The sequence below is a fragment of the Lissotriton vulgaris genome, chromosome 12 (assembly GCF_964263255.1).
Source record: "Lissotriton vulgaris chromosome 12, aLisVul1.2, whole genome shotgun sequence".
Lineage (NCBI taxonomy): Eukaryota > Metazoa > Chordata > Amphibia > Caudata > Salamandridae > Lissotriton > Lissotriton vulgaris.
In genome coordinates this window covers 676812489-676838263 of record NC_141700.1, presented here as the reverse complement: position 1 = coordinate 676838263, position 25775 = coordinate 676812489, and the positions used below count along the sequence as shown (strand labels likewise).

At 49.7% G+C, this 25775-nt stretch overlaps 1 protein-coding gene across 16 annotated transcripts in view; it reads left to right on the top strand.

The window, feature by feature from the left end:
• The window catches only part of GSE1 (Gse1 coiled-coil protein), a 1074384-nt gene that overhangs the window by 970526 nt on the left and 78083 nt on the right, over positions 1–25775 (top strand). For all 16 annotated transcript variants that reach the window (XM_086945866.1, XM_086945865.1, XM_086945862.1 and 13 more), the window contains one exon: positions 18592–18810. In XM_086945866.1, coding sequence (XP_086801992.1) covers positions 18592–18810 — 219 coding nt within the window. The remainder of the gene's footprint in view (positions 1–18591; positions 18811–25775) is intronic.

Sequence of the window (25775 nt, the reverse complement as noted above, 5' to 3'; positions counted from 1 at the left end):
TCGGGATATTACCCCTCATCAGCCAGCCTAGCTTGAATCCAGTGAGCACGGGACCCTCGTCTGGGCATACCCTTCCCACTTAGGGCCGTGAGGCAGGTTGACGCTGTGCTTTGGTTCTAGTCCGGCATCATGATCTGAGGCTTTTGCTTGGTACTGTTAGAAGCAGCATAGCAGGGATATTTACCTTGGTTCTGCTCAGGAACCAGTGGGTAGATGCTGGCTTGTGCTGTGAAGTGGGTACATTTAAGGCATACTGATCCCCACGGTCTTGGCATCTACAGAAGTTCTCTTAAATTAGCCTGTTACCATCTAACCCACCAGTAAAGGAAATGCAGAGATGTCTCTCTTTCCACATTTCTCTCTCCTTTTTTTGAGAATGTTCAAGCTCTCTTGTTTCTTGGTGAAGTGCCTCAGATTGAGTGGGCTGATCTCACTGTGTGTTATTGATTGATCTACAGCACTAATCTGAAACTATTAACCATTGCGTTGATGTGTGGTTGCGGAAACCTGTGTGTTAATGGCGTTCTGGCTTCCTTCCAATCGTCCTCTGGTGATGTACATAGACTTCTATAGCAGGACTAAAGCCCGCAGTAGGAGGAGCGCATGACTTAATCGCACTCTCCATTTTGAGCAATTTTGCCTCATAGGTGAAAAAAAATAATAGTTTGATAGAGTTCTTGCTGTAGCTGTTCTATAACATATATATATATATATATATATACATATATATATATATATATATATATATATATATTTTTTTTTTTTTTTACATTCTTTACTCCCCTGCATCTTAAAAATACATTTTCAGCTGCATCTGCAGGCATTTCAAGGTATGATGACAAAGCCCGGATGCATGTGATCTTCTGTAGCGTCTGAATCCTGTTCTTGTGGTTCAGGCGCACCTGTGGTCACGGCTTCAGGAGTTGATCGTGGTAGCCCGGTTCACGTCTGAAGCCATAGCGGGTGTCAAGATGGTCCGTTCTATTCTGCATTGGAGCTGTGGTGTCTTCTGAGTGTCCAAAAAACATGTTTCTTTTGTCTAGTTTGGAAATGGTCCATTGTTGTTCAAGATGTACTTTTGCGGAAGGTCATGTGCACTCCCAAAAAGATGAACCGAGTTATGGATCTAGGACTCTTGAGCAGGCAAGCCTGCCCGGTTCAGGCAATGGTGGCTGTCCCAGGCACTCTACAACTGCCATAGTAGCAGCAGCAATGTTCACGGAAAGGGTGAGTTTTGGATTAACGGCAAGGGTCCGTCCATTAATTGTACTCTGGGTAGTTGCAAATTGTTAAAACCTCACATGGCCATGGTTGAATCTCTCTGCGTCACTGGTGGTATTTTTGCTCCAGTTCTTATGTTGCACAGTAATGCTTTCCTCGGTAGTGAGGTACCACTTTCCTCAGGCGTCTGGCCACACTTTCCTCAGGCGTCTGTCCCCACTTTCCTCAGGCGTCTGTCCAGGGTGTCAGGGTGGTCTATTGCAAGACAGGCCGAACTGGAATTCACCTTGCATTCCCCATCCGAGGCTGTTCGGATCATCACTCAGCACGTGGCTGCGTCCAACCCCCCTCCCGGCGCGCGCCCCGCGCTGTAACTCCACCCGGGACGACGTCTCCTCCTCGGATACATCTCTAATCTGTTCGCACTTCCATGGTGGGCCTGAGCATACACGCCGGCTTCGAAAATGCGCTGGGAGCAGTGAAAGATCCGGGGATAAAAATAGCATCTTCGAAGGAAAAGGGGGATTATGGAGGAAGCGCGTCGAGCAGCCTCTCGGAGAGGCTAAGATTCCCGAGGCGTCTCCTGGCACCGAGAGGCTCAGCCAAGTCACGCTCTGCGGCCCGGCGGGTGCGGGGCACTGACCTGCGCATGCGCGTGGGCATGCACGCGCTTCCCTGGATGGCCATGTTCTGTAGGCAGCCCAGCACGCGGGCATTCGAGTTCTGCTGAGGGATTGGCCTTTTCTCAAGAAGGCTTTTAGCACCTAACCCCGATTAAAAACCCGAATTCCGGAGTGAACTCTGCTCTCCCGAATGGGTCATGTGTTTCTGGTGAGTTTTTTTCTAATTTAATTTGGATGTTTGGAATGAAGGGGGCAGAGCTCCCAACAAGGTGCTTGTTTACTAAAGCACTTACTTACTAAAGCAAGAGGGTCTCCAACATGAGGAGCAGAACATGGGTTTACTTGTAAAAAAAAGTTTTTAAAAATTGGGGGCACCAAATGTATGAACTGAAAAGTTGACTGTTTTCAGGCGCATCTGCAACGATCTAGGTGCCAGCCACCGTGTCGGTTTTCTGTTGAACAGAACCAAAAACAAAGGTTGATCACCCAGACTCAAGTCGAAGGCTACTCGGCCTTAACCAAAGAATGGGCAGCCCGACATGCTGCCCTACCCGATGCAAATATTTCCCAGCATGCTGTTTGACCCAGAACAGAAATGGATGCCTTGTTATTATTCCAAAAACAACTCTGCAAAAAGCACAGTCTATTAAGCAGTTACTTTGGGGTCTGATTGAAGATGCAATTAGAACCCAAGTCACTAGTTGCTCAAGCATAATCTTATCCACTAGAGTCCATGAACATCTACAATTGTGCAGTCGCCTTGTCCTATAATTGGTGATTTTGTAGCAGAATTAAGGCGCATGAAGGAGTTGTGGACAGGCAAATCATTTGGTGGATCGCAATTTCTTTTTGTTCCAAAGAATCCCCAAAAATGCTCAACATTATAAAGGCTTGCCCATCTCTTTTGTTTGTACCTTTTGATGGTGGAAACCTTCGGTGTGGGGATTTCACCAAAGGATTGATTGAACGAGAGAGGTGTCTGCCATGTTGCATGCATATTAACCACCCCTGTTTGCTTCATGAACTTCTTGTGCGCTTGCTACTGGTTGATACTAAAAGCCTAATGTGCTTTCTATGCTGTTCCACCCACATCGCCTGCTTCGGTAACCAACTTTACTCTGCTTTTATTTTATTTTATTTTTTTAACTGTTGCTACCTTTAGGTCAGTCGCACATTGTACTATGTCAGTGCTTGACTAACTGGAAATCCTTATCAACATCAGATTTTATCCCACACCTCCAAGTCATGTGGTATTTTTTATTCATTGTAAATGTGGGCTACAGCGGTTACCGTTTGTCGCGAAAGCCGTGGGTAGATCATTGTCGTTGCAGCGTGGTTCTCACAGTTTTAGAGCCTGACCCAAACATTGCAATATTTCTGCTTCCTTCACACTCCAAAACACCACCATAGGTTCCAATGGCGCAGGTGTTTCCTCTGGGCGAAGATTATTTTTAGAGACTCCGAGACAATAGTTTTTTATTGGGCTGTTGTCTCTCTGGCATGAATAGACCTGACCAGAACAGGTGAGATAAATTTAGACAGGTGTCAAGGATTGCTTGCATGGCTTGGCCTTGCCACCACATACATTTGTACTTGATTTGTGTCTCAGACCTAAAATGTGATCATTAGATGTTTAAGTTGATGTTAGCGTCGAGCCCTTAGTGAACCACTTATTACAGGCCTCACCTGTTCTTCGGCAAACAGTCCACTTGCAGGTGTGTGTTATGAGTGTGTAGAGCACCTATGGGATGGAGTTTGCACAAGAGGAGTCTTGGTGACAAAGTCTAGCCTGCGGACCAATCACAACTGAGCGCTTGTAGACATGGCGGCAGAGACTACAGTTTCACTTTCAGCCTTTTCCCCGCACACCATCTGCTCCCCAAGCTCATTCACAGCAGAGCCATAGATGTGGGTGAAAATGTAATCAACCACCTAGTGAAGTGTTGTGAAGGGAAACCTGAGAGCATCCCTTTTGTAAACAAAGAGTGACCCGTCTGTGAAAACACATTTCCAAGAATGACTCGAACAGACATACTTGGAAATGTGAAGGCGTCTCTCAAAGATGCAGTTTTGTGAAGGCGAGCATGGAGGAAAAGTATGAACCGGGTATCTTTGTAGACACTTGTTTCCCTGCACCAAAGGAAAAATAGAGAGATGAATAATATATATTTTTTTTTAAAGCTTTTTTGTTCAGAAATCCAAGATTCACCAGTATGCTGGCCTTGAAGCTCGTTTTCAACAACTAATTTGAAATGGATGCTTAAAGTGGTCAATGCTTTCTTTATCGATGCAGGGTTAGATCTCTGAGGAACTCTCTTCCGATATTAAGCCTCCTGGCTGATGTGGACCAGAACATAGTACATTGTCTAGGGTACCACTAAATGAGAAGTTACCCTTTGACTTCATAAAAGGCGTTCAGAGGCAGTCGGAAGTGGAGTTTGAATAGTTCCTTCAGCACTCCCGAGCTGCAGATTTTCCGAGAGGTTGCAATCTAATGCTGTGGGCGAGAAGAAAATCTTGAAGGGAAGTGGTCTTTGGGTGGATGAAGGTTGGTACGTAGCTGGACAGCTTCTAGCTCTACCCAGAGGCCACAACCAGGCATGTGCTGGCGAACCTGTAATCAGTACGAGTTATCGGTACCCGGGGAGAGGATGTGGCCTAGTGGCTAGTGTGATCGACCTCAGAGCTGGGGAACCCAGTTTGGGTCTCTGCAATGATGCTAAACATCCTATGATTCTGGGCAAATCACTTCTTCTCTCCATGCCTAACAAAAATTAATGTAACTGGTGCTCATGTACAGCCGTCTGATACCTTCGGGTCTACTTCGCACTATATAAAACTCTTCCCCTCCCCCCACCCCGCCCCGCATAAGTGATTTTCAGTCAGCTCATTGCAAGCAGGAACTACCACTATTACAAACCTCATAACCGGAGGTGGAGACCTGTACCTTCAAAGTGTATACAGGAAGTAGTGATTAGTAGCAGGAAGTGAAAAAAAAATTTGAGTAATTGATAGAAGGAAGTTCATTGGTGTAAAGTACAATTAATACACGGAAATTCATAAACAGAACGGTTGATCAGTCACAGGAAATGTTTTCCACGGAAGTTGTGATTAGTTAAAACTTTTCATAAGCCAAAGGAATGGTTGGTAGCAGATAGATCAAGGTGCGATTTACCCAGGAAGTTAATCATCTGAAGGATTGATCAGTATTGGAAGGTCATATACTTAAGTGACACTTAGGATCAAGAGCTTCACAAGCAGAAGAAATGATAGGTTCCGCATAGATTGCTGCAGTAATGATCATTGCTTCAGCTGGCTGAGTTCAGGCTCTTCGGTAGCACAGTCCATGCTTGGATATTATAAAGTTGGCCATTCTGCTAAAGAATAAACTTGGTAGCCACCAATCAGCAAAGGCACTCTGGTACCTAGAATCAGCAGCCAAATCAAATGATGAACAAGTGGGATATTCTATACACTTTCATTTGATATAATGCAGCATGTCTGCTCCTGCACGGAGCATAGAATTTGCCAGTGAGTGTGTTTTTGATTCATGTGCCATGGGGTGGTTGTCCAAGGCTGCAGCACAGATTACGGCATTTGATACTTGCAGTGGTCGTTACTTTTGGCAATGATGGACATTTTTACAGGCTACACAGCAGTCCTGAGTGATATAGAAACAAGTTGCGTGTCAGTGCGTTGTCACTAATCTGGACACATGGATTCTCAGATGTCCACGTTGGTACCATTTGGAGCAAGATCCCCTATGTCCTTCTTGTCACCGGACCTCTTTCTACCACTCTTCCGCCGGGTGCTCACAGCCCAGAGCGCTAGGCCCTATCCTGGGACCTTGTGATTAAGATGGCATGGATGAGCGAAAACTAATAGACCTGTGACAATTTAGTGTATGCCGAGAGCGCATGTTGCCAAAGTCAGGCGCGCCACCCTGCCTAAGGCAGACCGTGTGCTTCTTGATGTCATGAACTCTGAGCCTGGGCGTGTCTGGAAATGTTGCCCACTTGCGGATAAAGTTTCTAGAAAAGGCTCACAATACTGACAGACTCCACACATCTCTTTGTAACACCGCTTGACAACCTGAACCCTTCAGCGCCTTCGCCTAATCCTAGTGCGTTGGCAGAGTCCAGGCATGCATTGGTAGCAGTGACGAGTGCTGTAGCCCTGCCGCTAAGCAATAACAGAATTACAGGGCATCGGTACACTCCAGGCATGCATCTCAAGCAGTCTAATGTAGGACATTGGAATATACCAGCCATGGCTTTTAGACCCGTGCCGCCTCATTACAATCCTTTCAGTTAAGAAACGCCTGCTTACCAGGCGGTGTTATAAAGACTCTTGTATCCCACCCAGAACCCTGCACTAAACCAACATCCGCAATTTACAATTTTAGAAATTAAGCTTTTCCTTGTTCTTATCAGTGTGACACACGCGCACACACACACACACACACACACACACACGCGCGCCCATCCATCTGTGCCATGGCAAACGAGAGAAGCCTCCCTGTAATCACCACCAAAACCCTGCCTAAGACACAATCTAAAATATTTAAAGCGATTCTCCGGCTGTAAAGCTGTGTATCGCCACAGGACAACTAAACATGAGAACATCTGAAAAGTTATTTTATGAAGTTTGTTGCCTTTCGTTCTTAATGCCCATGTATACATTCTACATAAAAGAAATGCTTTTTACTCCCCCCCCCCCCCAAGCATTTGTGAATGCTTGTGTTTATATGTTTACGCATTAACCACAGACCTATTGGCCTTGCCAGTGCTTGTTAATGACTGCAATGAAGGTGTGGCAGAGTCTGGCACTGTGGCCTTCCCTGTTGGTTATGGCAGAGGGCCCTGTTCTGATAATGTCACAGGTGATGCGCATGCGCGTTTGGCCTGCTCCTTCCCTGGGTTGAGGGCAGAGGCCTTGCTCCGTCTCCCACCCCTGCCCCGTGTGTGCAGCTCCCTGGCAGGCAGGGCGGTGCGTGGCAGGCTGGGATCTGCCGCTGGCAGGGTGCCAGGCCCCCGCCGCACCCCCTTCTGCCTCCCCGCCCCTTTTTTTTCGCCTTGCTTCTCTCCTTTTAGTGAAAAAGTGGAGGGCACGGCGGGGTCAAACGGCCGGATCAATGCTGCTTGAGACGGGCTCAATGGAGAGAGCGCTGCGCCGCGCTGACAAAGCCCCCTGGATATTATAGATCGGGGTGGGGGCCATGTGACCAGGCGGCAGCTGTCGGCCCGGGGTGGCAGGCTGGCCTCGGCGGCGCACAGGGGTCTGCTCCGGCTTTGTTACCGCAGCTTGCAGCGCTCGTCGCGGGGAATGGCGTCGCCCGGCCTTTTCATCACCGCCGTCTAAACAAACTATAAAAACACAAGAGCCGAGAGAGGTACGAGCGCTGACGCCCGGGGTTCGGTGTTTTGGCCGTCGCCTCTGTGAGAGGGCTCTGATGGGGAAGGCCCTAGGAACCGGCAACCTTTCTTTTTAGCTTGTGCTTTCTTTCTCTCAGTTGTTCTCGCTGCTGTCTCAGAGAAAGAGAGTTTTCCCTGTGTCTCCCGCCAGACTGCAGGGGTTGTCGGAATCCTCTCTGCTGAGGTTTTTAAATAAACTATCTGCAGTGGCCTTTAAATGTCTTGTTTGGGGGGGAGGCGGCGGAAGAAGGGTTCTTTGTTGCCCTGTCTGCCGAGGCTTCCTTGTTCAGTCTGGCGGTGTCTGAACGACCTCTCTGCTAGGGTCTCTCTGTTGTCCTGTTTGCTGGGGTCTCGCTGCTTGGGACTCTGTGCAGTCCTGTCTGCTGGGGTTCTCACCGTGGTCCTGCCTACTGGGTTCTTTACCTTGCCCTACCCACCGGGGCCTTTACACACCCTGTTTGTTGGGGTCTCTCTCTATCCTGTCTGCCAGTGATCTGTGTGACATAGGGGGTTTTAGGGTCTTTCTATGTTCTCTGTCCTGTGATCCTTCTGTGTTGTTATCTCGGGTCTGTTGGTTTACAGTAGCTGACCGCCTTCACTTTGGTGCATAGAGGCCTTTCAGAGTCGTTTCGATGCTGGGTGTTAAGTGTTTGCTGTTTACTGTGTGTTTGTAAAGCGCTCTGATACCTACGGGTCAAGCTAGCGCTATATAAAACTTTAAATAAATATAAATAAATAAAATGCAGTGACCTCTTGTCATAGGGCTTCAGGTTTACTGGCTGACAGGTTTTCTGGTGTTGCCCTCAGGTGCCTTTTGATGCCCTGATGACACAGGTTTTTCAGTGTCCTTTTAATGCAGGTCTTTTCTCTAAAGAGGTAAGGTGTCCTGCGCACTGCTTGTTTAGTGTGATCCAGTCCTTTAAGAATAATTTGTCCTGTTTGCCATACATTGTGGTTCAGAGGAGTGCAAATACCAAGTCTGGTCTTTGCTGGATACTTTTTGTTGCAGAAAGCGTTTGTGTCCCTAACTCTTTCTATGAGGGGTGACCTATGCGTTGAGGTGAAGTTGGTGAAGCCGTACTGGTGCTTTTTCAGCTTCTCATCCCTGCTTCCCTAGATGGGACGTTCATCTCTGCTGCTGGGCCAAATTAAGTCAAGTGTCCACCGCCTGGAGTATCCCCACCACCCGTGGGCAGGGTCCTCTGGGGGCGTGATGGAATGGCCAAGAAATGCAGGTACCTCTGAATGACTGAAAGAGTGTGGGATGAACCAGTCCCATGGCAGTGCCTTGTTGGCCATTCTGCAAATCTCTCTGTGGACCAGTGTGCTGCTGGGCAGTGACGGCACCTTGGTGAGGTTTCGGTGGTTGTACATGTTGGGATTTGTTGGATTGGAGCTTCCTGCTCTCAGCAGTAGTAACATCAGGTGTAGAGACAGCGCAGTAGACTTTTTGCTGTTAATTGTCAGACTGGTTTGTATATCAAGTGACCAATATTCCGAGGGGTGTTGAATTTGTGGAAACTAAGCAGTTAGCCTGTTTCTGCTGTTCTTACTGACCCCCGTCAACACAATTCAACAGCTCTTATGAATGAAATTAAATGCATTAACAGTACTTGCACCTTCTTCCCTCATATCCACTGGAGTGGTTATAGCATTATTTTGCAAGAAATACACTTTTAAACTGAATTTTACTGTATTGTGCTATGTTGTTGTGTGTGTGTGTGAAGCTGTCCGGCCAGTGCATAATAAACTATTTTTGTGCCTTTTGCACAAACACACTTGTCTCTGTCCCAAATGTATCCAGCTTTTAGAAGCTAATTTCAGGACTGTTGACGGTGGGTATTCACCGCTGAGACTATGGTACTGAACGACTGCATTGAAGCTAGTGCTTCTTTACTCTTTACTGTAGCTAGACATTAAAACCTGTAGAGAATGATAAGAAGGGTGAGGGTGGGTTGGGTGACACAGCACTGGGGACCCACCTTTCAGCATGGGTCTGGAATAAACTTTTCAGAGGTGAGGATTCAGGGTTTTCCCCATTAATGTTTGGTGTTGTAAAGCTAAATATTGTTCTTGCTTTAGAGGGATGGGAAGGCCAAAAGAAGCATTTACAATGCAATGGTTTTGCCTTTGTTAAAGTTAGAGCGATTGGCATTGCTCTTGACATTATTTTTATTTATGTTTTTTTTAACATAAATAAATGGCATTGTCATTTACAATGCCACTAGCTTTATCTCTTGCAAATGACACACACCAACACCCACAGAGAGCCCCCCCAACACACACAAACCCCCCCCCACACACACACCCACACAGAGCCCCCCCACACACAGCCACACAAAGCCCCCCACACACACCCACACAGAGCCCCCCACACACACCCACACAGAGCCCCCCCACACACACACCCACACAGAGCCCCCCACACACTGCGAGCCCCACCCCACACACTGTGGGCTCGCTGCGAGCCCCCCCGCAGGCAACAGAGGCACGAAAACAGGGTCACAAGCAAGCAACAGGGTCACAAGCAAGCAACAGGGTCCCAAGCAAGCAACAGGGTCACAAGCAGGCAACAGAGGCACTAAAACAGGGTCCCAAGCAGGCAACAGAGGCACGAAAACAGGGTCCCAAGCAGGCAACAGTGGCACGAAAAGAGGGTCCCAAGCAGGCAACAGAGGCACGAAAACAGGGTCACAAGCAAGCAACAGGGTCACAAGCAAGCAACAGGGTCCCAAGCAAGCAACAGGGGCACGTAAAGAGGGCCACAAGCAGGCAACAGAGGCACGAAAACAGGGTCCCAAGCAGGCAACAGCGGCACGAAAACCGGGTCCCAAGCAGGCAACAGCGGCACAAAAACAGGGTCCCAAGCAGGCAACAGAGGCACGAAAACAGGGTCCCAAGCAGGCAACAGAGGCACGTAAAGAGGGCCACAAGCAGGCAACAGAGGCACGTAAACAGGGCCACAAGCAGGCAACAGAGGCACGTAAACAGGGTCACAAGCAGGCAACAGAGGCACGAAAACAGGGTCACAAGCAGGCAACAGAGGCACAAAAACAGGGTCACAAGCAGGCAACAGAGGCACAAAAACAGGGTCACAAGCAGGCAACAGAGGCACGAAAACAGGGTCACAAGCAAGCAACAGGGTCACAAGCAAGCAACAGGGTCACAAGCAAGCAACAGGGTCACAAGCAGGCAACAGAGGTACGTAAAGAGGGCCACAAGCAGGCAACAAAGGCACGAAAACAGGGTCCCAAGCAGGCAACAGTGGCACGAAAACAGGGTCCCAAGCAGGCAACAGAGGCACAAGCAGGCAACAGAGGCACGAACACAGGGTCACAAGCAGGCAACAGAGGCACGAAAACAGGGTCCCAAGCATAGGCGCTTTCTGACTCAACAGTGAGGCCCTGTTTTTTCCTCGGTGTTTAATCCAGCCTGTTGGCTTGCTTTCTCAGTTTTGCCAAACATGATACCGATTATAGTGAAAGACAGGATGATGTGCGAAAAAATACAAAATGTTGTCCTGAGCAAAGCCATAATTAAAACCCAATTTAGTGGTTTCAGCAACTTAAGCATTAAACCGCATCTCTTCCATTCGAAGTCACATACAGATCTCAGCAGCAGGTGGTTAACCCACTGTGATGTCTCGCAACGTAGTTTGAAAACTAGAATTCTAACCTTAGCTACCCCCATATGAATTAATGAACGGTGTGATCTTAGGCAAATGACAATGCGTACAGTGCGTGTGCCTCACTTATTTCTATTTACAAAACTGTTAGCTCTTAAAACATACTAAAAGCTGGCAATGTTGACTACAATAAAACCCGACATGTGCCCGACTCCCCCAGCCCCCCGTCCTCTGAAGACGACACTTCACCGCGGGTTCTCAAAGACGAGCGAGCGCTGTTGACCCAAGCCCGGCGTCGCCTGATAAATCCTCGGCGGAGGAGGGCCTGCACACAGCATTCATCTGCTGATAAGGCTTGTGTGGAGAAGAAACAAATATGCATTTCCCCTGGAACAGAAAGCTCGCGCACACTCCATTTACAAACTGAAGGACAGGCTGGCCTAAGTAAAAACCCTGCGGCGGGAGGTCAGCGCCGCACAATGAATTTCATCTGATGGGAGCGGTAGCAGAGTGCCTGGCGCAGGGCTTAAAAATAGAGCGCTGTGAAAGGTACTGGCAGCAGCCTGGCCTGCGTGACCCCGGTTCACACCTGTGCTGGATGCTGACCACGGGTGGGGGTTCAGGAGGGAGCAGCTGGGGGTGTTTTGGTGGAGGGGGGCAGGTGTGGCCACCTTTGAATCTTTTCTAATTCTTTTTTTTTTTTTTAAATAACTCAGGAAATGTAATATGGATTATCTCCATGTCTCTGTTTAGTTTACTGATTATGGAAACGAAAGATGCAGTTTCAGACTTGCAGCTCACTTTACCCGTCCCGCCGAAAACCCCTTTGACTTCTGCTGGGTCTGTCTTGCCAGTTCTGGGTGGCCCAAGCCTCGCTCCCCCCCATGCTTTTAAGCCACCCACAAGGACATGTGCACGAGGGGATAAGGCCCCACCCCCTTCTAATGCCACCAATGACTCCACCCTAAATCTTCAAACAGTGCCCACCTCTTCCCCTCCCCCAACAAAAGCTTCAAGAGCGGCTGAAATCTGGCTGACCAGTCCACAGGGACAAACGTGTGACGTCATTGTACCTAGAAAAAACCTTTTCGTTAAACATACTTAAAGAAACACAAAAAGGTTCTACATTATCGATCTCACGGCTCCAAGGGCAACTTATCCTCCAGACGGACTGCTTGGCAGCAGGACAACGGACCACCTCTGCTTGGAGTTTGACAAGTATGTACACTACACAGGCGAGGCCTTTCCTTCTGAGCCAACCATGGCGACTAGTCACAAGCTCAGGGGGTCACACGCATGCCAGGGGCGCTTCCCCAATTACAGCGCTGACTTCCTAAAACACAGACACAACGGGCCCCATCCACACAGTGAGCGGAGCACTATGCCAAGTCACGCGGGCAGCGCCTTGAGGAGTTCCGGTTCACAGGGAGGCGCTATAAAGCAGTCTTCAGTGCCCAGGACAGCCGCACAGAACACGCCACAGGAAAGGAGGGTTTTTCACAGAGTGCAGCGGCCAGGGAGGCTGTGGGGGTATCCGATGGGCAAGGTAATATGTCCCGTAGCATACTCGGGAAGTCGAGTGGCTTAAAGAGCCAGATATTCAATAGATGGAGGACAGCGGGAGGGGGGGCGGGGTAACGGGCTCACACACAGCGGGAGGGGGGCGGGCGGGCTCACGCACAGCGGGAGGGGGGCGGGCTCACGGACAGCGGGAGGGGGCGGGCAGGCTCACGGACAGCGGGAGGGAGGCGGGCGGGCACACGGACAGTGGGAGGGGGGAGGGAACGGCAAGAAAGCCACTCACCTGGACTTCCTCCGGCGGCGGTCGGCCGCGGAATGGGCAAAACAAACCTAGACGCCAACTTCTTCCCCCGGGCTGCGGGGGGCGGGCACTTCCGGCCGGCCGCGCTAGGATTGGCCGGCCGGCCAGTCACGGGGCGGGAAACGGGGGAGAAGAGACGCAGTAGTGCCGGCAATGCCGGACCAGACACGGGGGCGTTCCCGGCGTCCCGTGACGTCGGCAAAAGCCAAAGAATGTCGGGAACGCCCCCGTGTCTGGTCCGGCATTGACGGACAGGCCCCTCGTCCAATAGCAAGGCTCCGTTTACGGAGCCAGCCAATCAATGACGAGGGCCGAACCAAGCCACACTACAGTTCTCATCAGGTTTTCGCCTGTGCCGAAAAGATGCGCAGAGCGCATCTTTGGCGAGGCAAAACCTAAAAACGGGTTTGTGGGATAGGAGGAAAAGTAGTAGGTTGGAAGGTAAAGGAAAATGCACTGGGGAGATTTAAAAAAGTAACCTAAGTGAAGGAAGCGAGGTGAGCGAGAGAGTACATGTAGAAGGGAAGGAAGGAAAACCACGAAGACTTTGGATAAAAGGTGAACGAAGGAGGTGACGAAATGCACAGGTAGGGAAGGAAACGGCGAAAGGTCAAGCTAGGGCGGTGAGAATAGAGAACGAGGCTAAAAGACGAGTGAGAGAAGGAGGGAATAGGGGAATGAGGAGCTCAGTGGAGGTCGAGGAAATTAAGGTAGATTGGGGGAGGTACAACTATGGAAACGATGGAGAAAAATGAGGGAAATGGGGGACAAGGAATGAGCTTGCGAGTGAAAGAAGACAGGGTGAAGGAGTAGAGATGGGAAGAAAGAGTGATGGAAGTAAATCAGGAAACGAAGGAACCAGTTACGGATTCAATAGCAAAATTGAATGTGTGAAGTTAAGCTTATAGTGGGGGGGGGGGTGTCTAGCGCCATGATGCCCGGAAAGGGCTTTAACTATTTACAAGTGAAAGAGACAGCTTGAGATAAATGAAAGGAGAGGCAAGGGACATGGGAATGGGAGCGCCAGAAGAAAAGCGAAGGACTTAATGCTGAAAAGGAAAGGTGAAAAGGGGTGAACCAAAGCAGGATCTCATTGAAGGAAACGAGTTAGAAACCAGAACTAGGAGAAATAAAACAGGATGAGGGATAACCGAAGAACTGGAGGGAGGAGAGGGAACCGAGCCTGGATTAAAGAACTGAAGGGCAGGGCGAGGTGTTTAGGGAACCGAAGATGAAGGACCCCAATACCAAGGCCCAGCACAGTGCCACAGGGAGAAGAGGGTGTGCTAGCTGGGTTCAGCTGCGTACCTTCAGATCCTGACGGCCAGGGCTGGCACACGGGTACCTCCCGGGTTGGAAGGCGTCAGACAGCTCTGGGTCGGGCAGGGGGAGGGGGGCTCCTATGCTAGCAGCCGATAGAAGGTTCTGGTGCTGGCACAGGGGACCTTCCGGTCTTGGCACTCGTCAGGTCTCTCTGGTGTTGGCACAGGGTCCACTCCTTTATTGGCAGTCGTGAGATCTCGCTGGTGTTGGCACAGGGGACCCCTGGTGTTGGCCCTCGTCAGATAATGCTGGTGTTTTGCACAGGGGCCTCTCCGCTTATTTCTCTTCCGCGGCCTCTGTCATTAGTCCATGGACACCGCCAGCCTTCTCTTTAGTCAGCGATCGACGGAGGGTTGGCACAGTGGCCTCGGTTTTCTTTGATGTGGCACTGGGTCGCTTTTTTTGTCAGTTGTCGCTCGGTGGATCTGATGGGGTTGGCAGGCAATAACCCCGTCTAAATCAGATAATCCTTGCGTTGGCACAAGGCCCGTGGGTGGGTTTCTGGGATTTCCCCAGGATGGCACAGCGCCCCTATAGCTAGGCCTGGCTCGGCTAGCCCCCAGCAGTCTCACAGCCTCTTCCTGTGGTTGGAAACTGGTCTTAGTCCTCTGACGTCCCTTGCCCAAGTGCCAGACTTTAACCAGCTTCCCTGCTAAACCCTCTCCGGCTGGCTCCCCACGCTGCCATTGGCTGGATCCGGAGCCCGTGGGCGGAGCCAGGGACCCTCGCTGCCCGCGCGCTGGGAGGGGCTGGGAGGAGTGGCAAGTCTCGGAACTATCTGTCCTATGCCTTGGATTGTGGCTGTGAAGCTTTAAAGGTCACCTACAAGTAGTAGCTCTGTCGAAGCGCCTCGTTTCTGACGTGCGGCACCTCTGGGCGCACGCGCGGCTCGAGCAGTGCACCTCGTTCCCAACGTGCAGTACTCCTGCTGTTCCAGTGCCCCGGCCCAGGCACTGCTCTCCCACTGCACCACAGTCTTAACTTGCACCCCAACCCCCAGCTGTTCCAGTGCCCCGGCTCATGCACTGCTCTCTCACTGCACCACAGTCTTAACTTGCACCCGCTTCCCCCCCCCCCCCCCCCCCAACTCCCAGCTGTTCCAGTGCCCCGGTCTATGCACTGCTCTCCCACTGAACCACAGTCTTAACTTGCACCCCCAACCCCCCAGCTGTTCCAGTGCCCCGGTCTATGCACTGCTCTCCCACTGAACCACAGTCTTAACTTGCACCCGCTCCCCCCCCCCCCCCAACTCCCAGCTGTTCCAGTGCCCCGGCCGATGCACTGCTCTCCCACTGCACCAACCCCCGCCCCAACCCCCAGCTGTTCCAGTGCCCGGCCCATGCACTGCTCTCTCACTGCACCACAGTCTTAACTTGCACCCCCACCCCAACCCCCAGCTGTTCCAGTGCCCCGGTCTATGCGCTGCTCTCCCACTGAACCACAGTCTTAACTTGCACCCCCCCCCCCAACCCCCAGCTGTTCCAGTGCCCCGGCCCATGCACTGCTCTCTCGCTGCACCACAGTCTTAACTTGCACCCCCCCCCCCCAACCCCCACCTGTTCCAGCTGTTCCAGCTCTGAGGCCCACACAAAGCTCTGCCAACCAAACCCTGCTCTGCCAGTGCGCCTCACTTCTGACGCACATCTCCCCTGCTGTTCCAACACTGAGTCCCAGGCGCTCAGTGACGCATCACACAATGACGGCCCCTCACGCGCACTGGGACGAGGGGCTGCAGTGTCTCACAGACGTGCATTGGGGACCGTTTGAAGTATTGGGGGCCCCATGAAGAGTCCCCCCTGCTGCGCAGGTATCTGCGTCACGCCCCCATCTTTCACCCATGCCGCACTGCTGTGGTTGCGGAAATGCCCCCACCCCCACGGCGCTCGGTCAGCGCACCTCACGCCTTACCTGGGACCCCCCTGTTGTCCCGGAATGGAAGCGGCCGCTGGTCTGAGCGGCGCGAGCGGCTCTTCCGGCGCTAGGCCGAGGGCGCCAGAAAGAAGAGTGCGGGAAAGGGGACCGGAAGCGTTGGCACTGCACCCCAAACCTCTCCTGCAGCACTCTTGCATGCCTGGACTGGGGCCCACACACAGCTCTGCCCAACCCCGACCCTCTGCGTCACTCAAGAGATGGCCCTCTGACAGCAAATGGGGCAGAGGGCTTCCCCGCGGGGTGGTCTCTCTCTGGCATTGTGGGGTCTCTGTCTGTGGCAGCTAGTAAAGTCTACCTGTGACTGTCTCTTGCTCGCGGGGAGTCTCTCGGGCAGGGTGGGGGGCAGACGGTCACCTGCGAGGCCTAGAGGGAGCAGAGAGCGGTGTCAGCCCAGACTCACAGCCCCCACCCCTCCCCCCCAGGGACACACATCAGAACTCAGATCCCTGAGGACCGCCACTGTTAGCCCTGGCTGGCATGCCCCCACATAGATTGGGCTCATGCAGGCTCTCTAAACCCACAGCTTTAACCACCCCTGAACCGGTGAGCACGTAATCCCGGGTAAAACTTACAGCCCGGTCGGCTACCGAATCCAGCCGGCGGAACGTAAATTTCTGGTACCCACAGACTCGTGGGTGAAACTTGGTTCGTTGCCCACGGTGCGCACCTTGGCGCCCTTAATGTTTAACGGACAGCGGGAGGGGGCGGGCAGGCTCACGGACAGCGGGAGGGAGGCGGGCGGGCACACGGGCAGTGGGAGGGGGGAGGGAACGGCAAGAAAGCCACTCACCTAGACGCCAACTTCTTCCCCCGGGCTGCGGGGGGCGGGCACTTCCGGCCGGCCGCGCTAGGATTGGCCGGCCGGCCAGTCACGGGGCGGGAAACGGGGGAGAAGAGACGCAGTAGTGCCGGCAATGCCGGACCAGACACGGGGGCGTTCCCGGCGTCCCGTGACGTCGGCAAAAGCCAAAGAATGTCGGGAACGCCCCCGTGTCTGGTCCGGCATTGACGGACAGGCCCCTCGTCCAATGGCAAGGCTCCGTTTACGGAGCCAGCCAATCAAGGACGAGGGCCGAACCAAGCCACACTATGCAACTCAACAGGATTTCGCCTGCGCCGAAAAGATGCGCAGAGCGCATCTTCGGCGAGGCAAAACCTAAAAAGAGGTAAGGCACCATACACAGAGAGGGAGTTACTGTTTTCATGGCATCGTTTATAATTGTCATCTTCTGATTGGTCCTTCATGGACGGTCCGTCAGACTATTGGCTTTCTTAACCAGCCAGTCACAGCTTGTTGTGCTCAGTGTTTGTCCTGTCAGTACCAGATTACCCATGCTGCTTCAGGCTCTTCCTGAACAAACTGATACTTTTCCACCAAAATATCACAAAGTTACAGAATTCAGAAGTGAAAGTTTCTGACGGATGTGGTTTAGTGTCGTTGTTAAAAATGGCTGTTTCCCACCTTCACAAAGTTTTGTAGTCCTGGACACATCTTTGCTTCGTATTGAACACGGACTTCTACTAGATTGATCATCAGTCAGGAAACTAATTATCAAAGACAAACAAAATACCAGTTTTCTAGAGATGCATCATCAATATACCACACAACAGAAGCTTGGATTACCTGAATGGTTTCCAAAGCCAAAACTGTTGCCAGGATTTGGTGCTCTGGACTACTTATTGCTAGACGAGAATGGAGTATTGTTACAAGTTTCTTTTCAAGACCTCTTTATCTTTGTAAATGGTTCTTAGGGCTGCCTTGTTTGGAAAGGATAAAGGCTAGTAAGAAAAAAAAAACATGCATGTTTTGGCTTTGATGTATTTGACATTATTTTTGCTGGTGCACTAAATTGGAGTAGGCGTGACCCCATCATTTCAGCATGCAGTGGTGCTGAAATTGAGAATTAGTTACCAATGTATTGGGGGGGGGGGGGGGTTGGAAGGGGAGGTAGTTGTATTGCTTTGCTGCAGGCACGTTTATCTAGACTAGAGCATCTGTGACCCGCTTGTTTAAGTATATGCATCTGCAAAATCTTTCTGTACATTTACGTGCTCTTTTGGAAGTTTTTTTGTGCGCAAAATTTGTGTTTTCTGCTTGTTACGCAGAGGTAGGCATTATTATATAAATCTGTCTACATCCTTAAAATGGTGATCATGGCTGTATTCTTCATACTGTAGGGGATTAATTTAAGGGGAGCCACCTGCAAGGCCTTCTGCATGAACCCAGCAGATATATTCCACCATAATCCAGGGGCCTTTCTACATAGAGAACAAGTCTCTTCCCTACAGCACCCTAGGACTCCCTCTGGAACGAAGGGTCTGGACTGTTTACACGGGGGCACGTCTTCTGTAACACTTGAGCCCCTTTTATGCAGCAAATGTGTTCTGTACCTGGGCAAGCATCTGGTCACTCTGCGTGGGCTGGAGGTATTTTTGTCTCATCAACATTGCTTCTTGAGATGGTTTAACATGTGGCCTTACTGCTGTTCTTGAGCGATACCTTCTATGTCTTAATTTTGGAATGGGAACTCCTATGGCTAAAACTAGTATTAAACATAGGTATTGGTATATGCTTCTTGTTGCGAGGGATGGAAGTTTTTCATTGTCTTGCTTTTTTCTCCATTGTTTCAGGCATGAGCCATGAGCCGAAGTCCCCATCCATAGGAATGCTTTCAACAGCGACGCGTAGCACGGCGACGGTCAGTCCCCTGACCCCTTCCCCCATCAATGGCTCCCTGCTTCCCAATGGCAGCCCGGCGGCGAGCAGCACTCTGTCCGTCCAGTCGGCCCCCTCCTCCAGTTTTGCCGCTGCACTGCGCAAGCTAGCGAAGCAGGCAGAGGAGCCCAGAGGTAAGGCAGACACCAAGCAACCTGTTGCTGATGTTTGATTTATGTTTGCATAGGTATTATTTCATGTGTACAGTTTCTCTGCACCAGTAGCCATTGAAGTATTCTACTGGCAAGCAAGGGGCAAGCCCTGAGTCTAAAGGTCTAACGGGTTAAGTTTTTCTCAATCTTGAGGGTCTTTGAACTTTACCTCTCCACCTGTTATGAGTAAAAGAGATTGGCGATACCCTATATTCCACCCTCCGCTTTTCAACTCCAGATGAGGCCCTAAATATTTTTGGGCATTCATATTTTCAGAATGCATGTTTATGTATGATGTTTTAAATTTGCTATTGTAATTCTCAACTATAACTACAGAGTCACTATCGCAGACTCTGTAACCACTGTCTTTCCGCCAAGGTAAAACATATTGGTGTTTGGCTGCATAATACACCAAAAATGGTGGATCGAAGCTGATAATTGGAAGTGTCCTTCAATTCCTTTTAGTACATGTATTCTATGTAACACACTGTAAGTGTGCCAGACATTTTAAGTAGGGATTAAGGTGGTATTTTAGCTAAAACAATCTTTAAAATGATGTTCTATGCTACTTTGCCCCAAATATAAATATAGTATGTTAACATGAAAAAATGTTAAGTAAGAGAGGCAAAGCGCCGTTGGATTTCAGCTTGGCAGAGACCGAGTCCATCGCCAAGCTAGCCAGAGCCTCAAACCTCACTGGATAGCTTTTCGAGTCTCATTGAGAGGAAAATTAGGAGAAAATCACAGGGTAAGGTCAGAGGAAAGGTTCTCCCTGCCATTTGAAGGACATGGTCTATCCGGTCACCTAAAAGGAATAATGAAATGTACTCCACCGTGTGCATTTTGTTGCCAAATAGGAGTTGTCACTTATTTACACACAGTTATGTGCTTACTGGTATTTATGTTTTTGTCCCTATTAAAAGTTGTGCAACCCTAGTCTTGGCTAATGCGAAGTAAAGGTGATTAACTGGTCGCCAATCTAATCTGGGTAACTTCTGATTGACACAGCTATCTTTGTGCTGCCTGGTGACATAAGAATTGGAGCCCCGTTACTGGCCATGTGAAAGGATGCTGAGAAATCCAGGAGCAAGACGAGAACAGCTGTATCCTTAACCTCCTATGTCTAGGTGGCTCTGGATTACTCAAGATGGAGTCCAGATGAATAATTAATGGATCCATGGAAGGTTAAGCTTGGGGAGGCGAAGATAAACTTGATTTGCTGCATACATTTTACGTAGGCTGGTCGAAGACTGAAAAGATGGCGATGTAGGGTAGAAGGTTGTTCATGGTGTGCACTCAAAAATTGTGCATGGTGGTGATTGTATCATTCTGTAATTCTCCAAAATACTGTCCAATAAGAACTGCATCATCTGCTTTCATTGGTTCTCAACATGAAAGGTGGTAGAAAGTTTGTACTTTCCTTAGTTCTGCATGGTGAATGCCGGACCATCTTTGATTTCCAAAGTTCTTTGCTAGAAAAGCTGTATCCTTTGAACTTACAGACTTTCTATGATGAAAGTCTTATGTGATTGAAAGTTTTGCGTGGTAGCTGGATTTATTATCTATGTGCTTTCCTGTTCTTCACAAATTCCACGGGAACAAAGGCAGTGCTGTCGAAGCTCACAATTCCTGCATTACTGAACACTGAAACAGATCTTTCAAGTTAGGTGGTATTGAAGACAACTGATCTCCTCCAAAATTCTCTATATTTGAAGGCAGTATCTTTGATCTTCCAAATTCTATATTATTGTGTGTGGCCTCATTTGATTCCCCTAATATTGCATGATTGAAGATGGTGCTGTATAATCTCCCATATATTGGATTATTGGCGGAGGTGTGTTGATATCATAAATCCTCTGGCCGAAGGTTCTCATCTTTTTAACCTTCCAAATCATGCATAGTGAAAATTCAAATGATGCTGTCTCAATCACTCTGTCTTCTAAGATCCCTGGAATCTTTCGTGGTAGAAAGCTCATTCCTTTACTTTGAATCTCATTGATTCTAAATGATGAAGATCTGAATCATGTTATTGCAACTGCCCAAATCCTGCACAATGGGATGCTATACGTTTCACTGATGCCCACCAAATGCAACATAAAAAAGCTAATTCTGTTAGCAAAATGGGCCAGTCAGTGTTTAAGAATAATTGGGAATGGCTGCAAGTAGGAAGACACTTGAGCATCAAACTTGGCATGGTGAAAGCAGCCTCAAGGCTGGCATTGTGCATTAAGTGTTCCTACAAGATGGATAATGGCATGGTGCTGTGCTAGTCTGCGCCGCCATGTCTGGATGCAACCCTTGAAAGCGCTTGAGGTTATTACCAGTGTGAGACAGCAGAGTGGGTGCTGAGTGCATGTACACAACAAGTCGTGCATGTGACCGCTGCATCTCTAGACAGCCAGCTGGCCCAGACTCCCGGAAGTCCTCTGCAAATAGCCCTGCTTGCAAACCTTATGGAAACAACGCGAGGCTCACCTGACCCTCCACCCCCGTGCACCGCTAAGAATCTGCAGTCACCAGAAGTCACGAGGCTTGAGTGAAGCTTGCCCTTTTCTGATTTGACCCAAGTGACGCTGTTGACAAATGCTCAGTGTGTGCCTACCCCAGCCCACCACCTAGAGTGACACACCACGACCTTGGACATAGAAGCTACACTGTTTACGCTCTCCGAAGACAACATTGGCATTTGCCTCACCAAATTTGATTTTCTGCTGAAAAAGTTCACCTGTAGTTCATTACAGTATGGGGCACTTGGCGAATGGCCCAGAAGACCCCAGTATGCACGCCCTCCGACCTATTTCCGGCTTAAGTCTTTGATGCACAGTGCTCGCCATGCTACCTGCAACTTTCTCCATCATCATCAGCATCATCTCAGTTTGATTGTTTCCTGAAACAGCGCCCTGGAGTAGCTGAAGTGCCGCTTTGGCGCTTTATATTACAAAAAGTCAAGCAAACCTAGCGTTCTGGTGACATTTGAGTTGGTGGATGGCCTGCAAAGGCTTACCACCCTGCTGCTGCGGTTCTTTCCCATCTGGTGCTGGCACGACAGCTCCGCAGCCCCCGTGCCAGTCCAATCTAGGCTGCCGATAATTGTGCATCAATTATACGCCGGCAGGGCATCGTTTCTGGTGTGCAGTTGTCTGAGGAGAGTTGAAGAGGCTCCCCAGAGAGGAGGCCTCGTGAGTAATGAGAAGTTCACGTTTCCTGTGCGCACCTGCTCTGATTTCAGGTGCTGCTCGCTCCGGCTCCCTGTGCGCGAGGGGGGGTGGCGTCGACTTCCTGCCTGCAGCTGCTGCGTGCTCGGCGCACTGCGAGGGCGCGAGCCTGGCTGCGTCACGCACGGGCTCCAGGTGTTTCCGGTGAATGTCGTCGCCGCGCGCCACCCGTGCTCGCGGCCCTCGCGAGTACCACTGCACCACAATTGTGCACCACTGGTGTTCACCAATGAGTTTCAGAGAGCAGTGGGCCTGCAGGCGTTGATTGAGTGTTGGCCAGCTACCAGTTCCCAGTCTACGCCACTCGTTTTTGGGGGTGGCACTTGTGATTATCAGGAAGACCTGGAGGCAGTGGGTCACCATTATGCACTAGTCTACCAATGAGCTTCAGAGAGCAACGAGCCACCACACTTGTCAGGCGTAAATGAATGTCAGAAATTAGCCGGTCGCCATTCAACGCCACTCTTGTTCGTGAGGGTGGCACCTATTACCAGAAAGTCCTGGAGGCAGTGGGTCACCATTGTGTACTAGTCTCCCAATGGGTCACCATTGTGCACTAGTCTACCAATGAGCTTCAGAGAGCAACAAGCCACCACTTGGCAGGCGTGAATGAGTGTCCGAAATTAGTCGGTCGCCATTCTACGCCACTCTTGTTTGTGAGGGTGGCACCTATTACCAGAAAGTCCTGGAGGCAGTGGGTCACCATTGTGCACTAGTCTCCCAATGGGTCACCATTGTGCATTAGTCTACCAATGAGCTTCAGAGAGCAACGAGCACCACTTGTCAGGCGTGAATGAATGTCAGAAATTAGCCGGTCGCCATTCGACGCCACTCTTGTTCGTGAGGGTGGCACCTATTACCAGAAAGTCCTGGAGGCAGTGGGTCACCATTGTGTACTAGTCTCCCAATGGGTCACCATTGTGCACTAGTCTACCAATGAGCTTCAGAGAGCAACAAGCCACCATTTGGCAGGCGTGAATGAGTGTCCGAAATTAGTCGGTCGCCATTCTACGCCACTCTTGTTTGTGAGGGTGGCACCTATTACCAGAAAGTCCTGGAGGCAGTGGGTCACCATTGTGCACTAGTCTCCCAATGGGTCACCATTGTGCATTAGTCTACCAATGAGCTTCAGAGAGCAACGAGCACCACTTGTCAGGCGTGAATGAATGTCAGAAATTAGCCGGTCGCCATTCGACGCCACTCTTGTTCGTGAGGGTGGCACCTATTACCAGAAAGTCCTGGAGGCAGTGGGTCACCATTGTGTACTAGTCTCCCAATGGGTCACCATTGTGCACTAGTCTACCAATGAGCTTCAGAGAGCAACAAGCCACCACTTGGCAGGCGTGAATGAGTGTCCGAAATTAGTCGGTCGCCATTCTACGCCACTTTTGTTCGTGAGGGTGGCACTTATTACCAGAAAGCCCTGGAGGCAGTGGCCCCACTGTGCACCTGTAGTGTTCAAAGGTGAGGGGCCCTAGAATCCCAAACAGTTTCAGAGAGCTGCGCGCCACCTGATAGCAGGCGCTGAGTGAATGTTGGAAAGCCACCACACCTACTCCACCCAAGTTCTCAGTCTAGGGGCCCTCATTTGCCAGTGATTTTTGTGTGGCAGTGGGTAACTTATCTGCACTTTCCTTGCTATCAACAAGTCTTATCGCTGCAGTGCTGGCCTGTCCACACTGCACACTATTCCCACTCACTAGGATAATAGTGTAATTATTGCGATTGACAGACTGACATGTTTGGACTTGAGCTTGCTTCCTGAACTTGTTTTTCCATTTCTTGTTGTGTTTCTGATTTCAAGTGTCTTCATTACCTGTAACTGGAATGTTTAGTTCACTGTCGCTGCCTGGTTTTTGCCTTTCAGTGCTTTGGATTGATCCTTTCCTGCGTCTCAGTATCCCAGTGAGACATTGGCATACGTATGCTCTGCTTTCTGGCGGTGCTTGCTCGGTTCCCAGTGAGGTATTGAATGCCTTGACCTGTATCACCTCATTTACCCCAGTGGCTTCTAGGCAATGCAGATATTCAGCCTCGAACTGCTTATTGTTGCTGGTCCCTTTTTGGCGACTGAAACGTTTTGTTTGCGTTTTCTGTGATTAACGCTGTTGCTTTTCCGGTTCCTTGTAAATGCTTAATGTTTGTTTTCTAGGATTGCCACTGGTTCTTTCTCTGAGCTGGATGAGACGTCTTTCTGTGAAAGAGCGCTCTAGGTTGTATCTGTTAATTTCCTCTGTTATTTTTTCTCTTTCCCTTTGACGGAGAGAAAGCTTTAGTCTTGATCCACACTGATGTCATCAGTTTTTTCCTCTTATCCCTAAAGCTAGTTCAGTGGTTTGCTTCAAATATGTTGAGTTCTGCTTGCACATTCAGCTTTCCATCTCAGCAGACGAGATGCTTGGTTTGTGTCTGCCCATTCCAGACAATTACTACTGTTTTCTGTGAGTTGTCGTCCATGCGGCTAACGCCTCCTCTTTAAAGCATCGATTTTATTCCAATAATTGCCATCGATCTTAGCAATTATTTTCATCTATTCAACTTTGACTTTTTCTGGTAGTTATTAAGCTTGGTATGTAACAGTCCTTTGGGAATCCTGTCAGGATATAGATTCTGGTAGCTCAGTTGTTTCAGTTTGGTTATGTTTACATTTTTGAAACACTTGACATTGTCAGTAATTGCCTTGTACTGACCAAGAAACTTGTTAAAAAGCCCCCCCCCCTGTCCTTTCCTGTTAGCCAAGTAGATTGTCCAGTGACCTGTCTGAGCTCAACTTGGCATTGCTCATTGATGGGTGTGGTGTGTGTTGTACAAGCCGAATCGATGGTGCTCTTACTTTTTTGGGGTATGTCATATCTCTTTCCATGTTATTGACTGAAAGTTACAAGATGGCCACTTGCCCAGAAGTCTCATTTAACTTATAATCTCTACCAGTGGCGGCTTGTGGGTGCTAAAAGTGGTGGGCAGAAAGTAATAACCACTTTTCTGCGCATGCCGGGCTGGACACAGTAAGAGACCTGTCCAACCGGACATGCGCACTTGAGTTTATCCCAAGCCCCCCAATCAGATAGGCTGCACCCAACGCCCTGCCCAAATAGCTCCGCCGTGGATGTCATGAGGTATATTTTTAAACATTTAACATAATAAATATTACATCATTTATGTGGCAGCTCAGAGGGGGCAGTGGGGCAACGCTCCTATGCCCCTTATCTCTACTCTGTGAACTGCAGTGTGCCGCCTCTGCTTTCACATCTGCTTGTTATTTCACTTACTACTGCTGCTCGTATGCCTTCAGCGTCTCCCTTATTGCAAATCATTGCAAAGATTGTTTCGGCCTTCAATAAAGTGGCCTATTGCCTCTTCTCCATTGACCACTGAGCCATGTTGTCTCCTTATGCGACCAGAATGTTCCCACTCTGCAGGTGACATGCTCGGCGGATGTCTGGTATTGCCCTGCCCTAGAACAGGATTTGTTTCAAGTCCTGCCTTCTCATTGTTGAAGCAAACACTCGCTTTGTTTGCCCTCTCTTGATGATGGGGTGTATTGCTGCTTCACCTCTGATACCTTAATTTGAGCTCCTACTCTGTTCAAACTCTGTAAATCAGCTAAGTTTATTTGCTCAATTAAATTCTTGGTATGAATTTAGGCCCTGCTTCAGTCATTCTTTGAGACCACCTTGTAGTGTCTGTTGGCTCGCTGCCTGCGTTCATCTTTAGTGTACTCTTTACTTCACC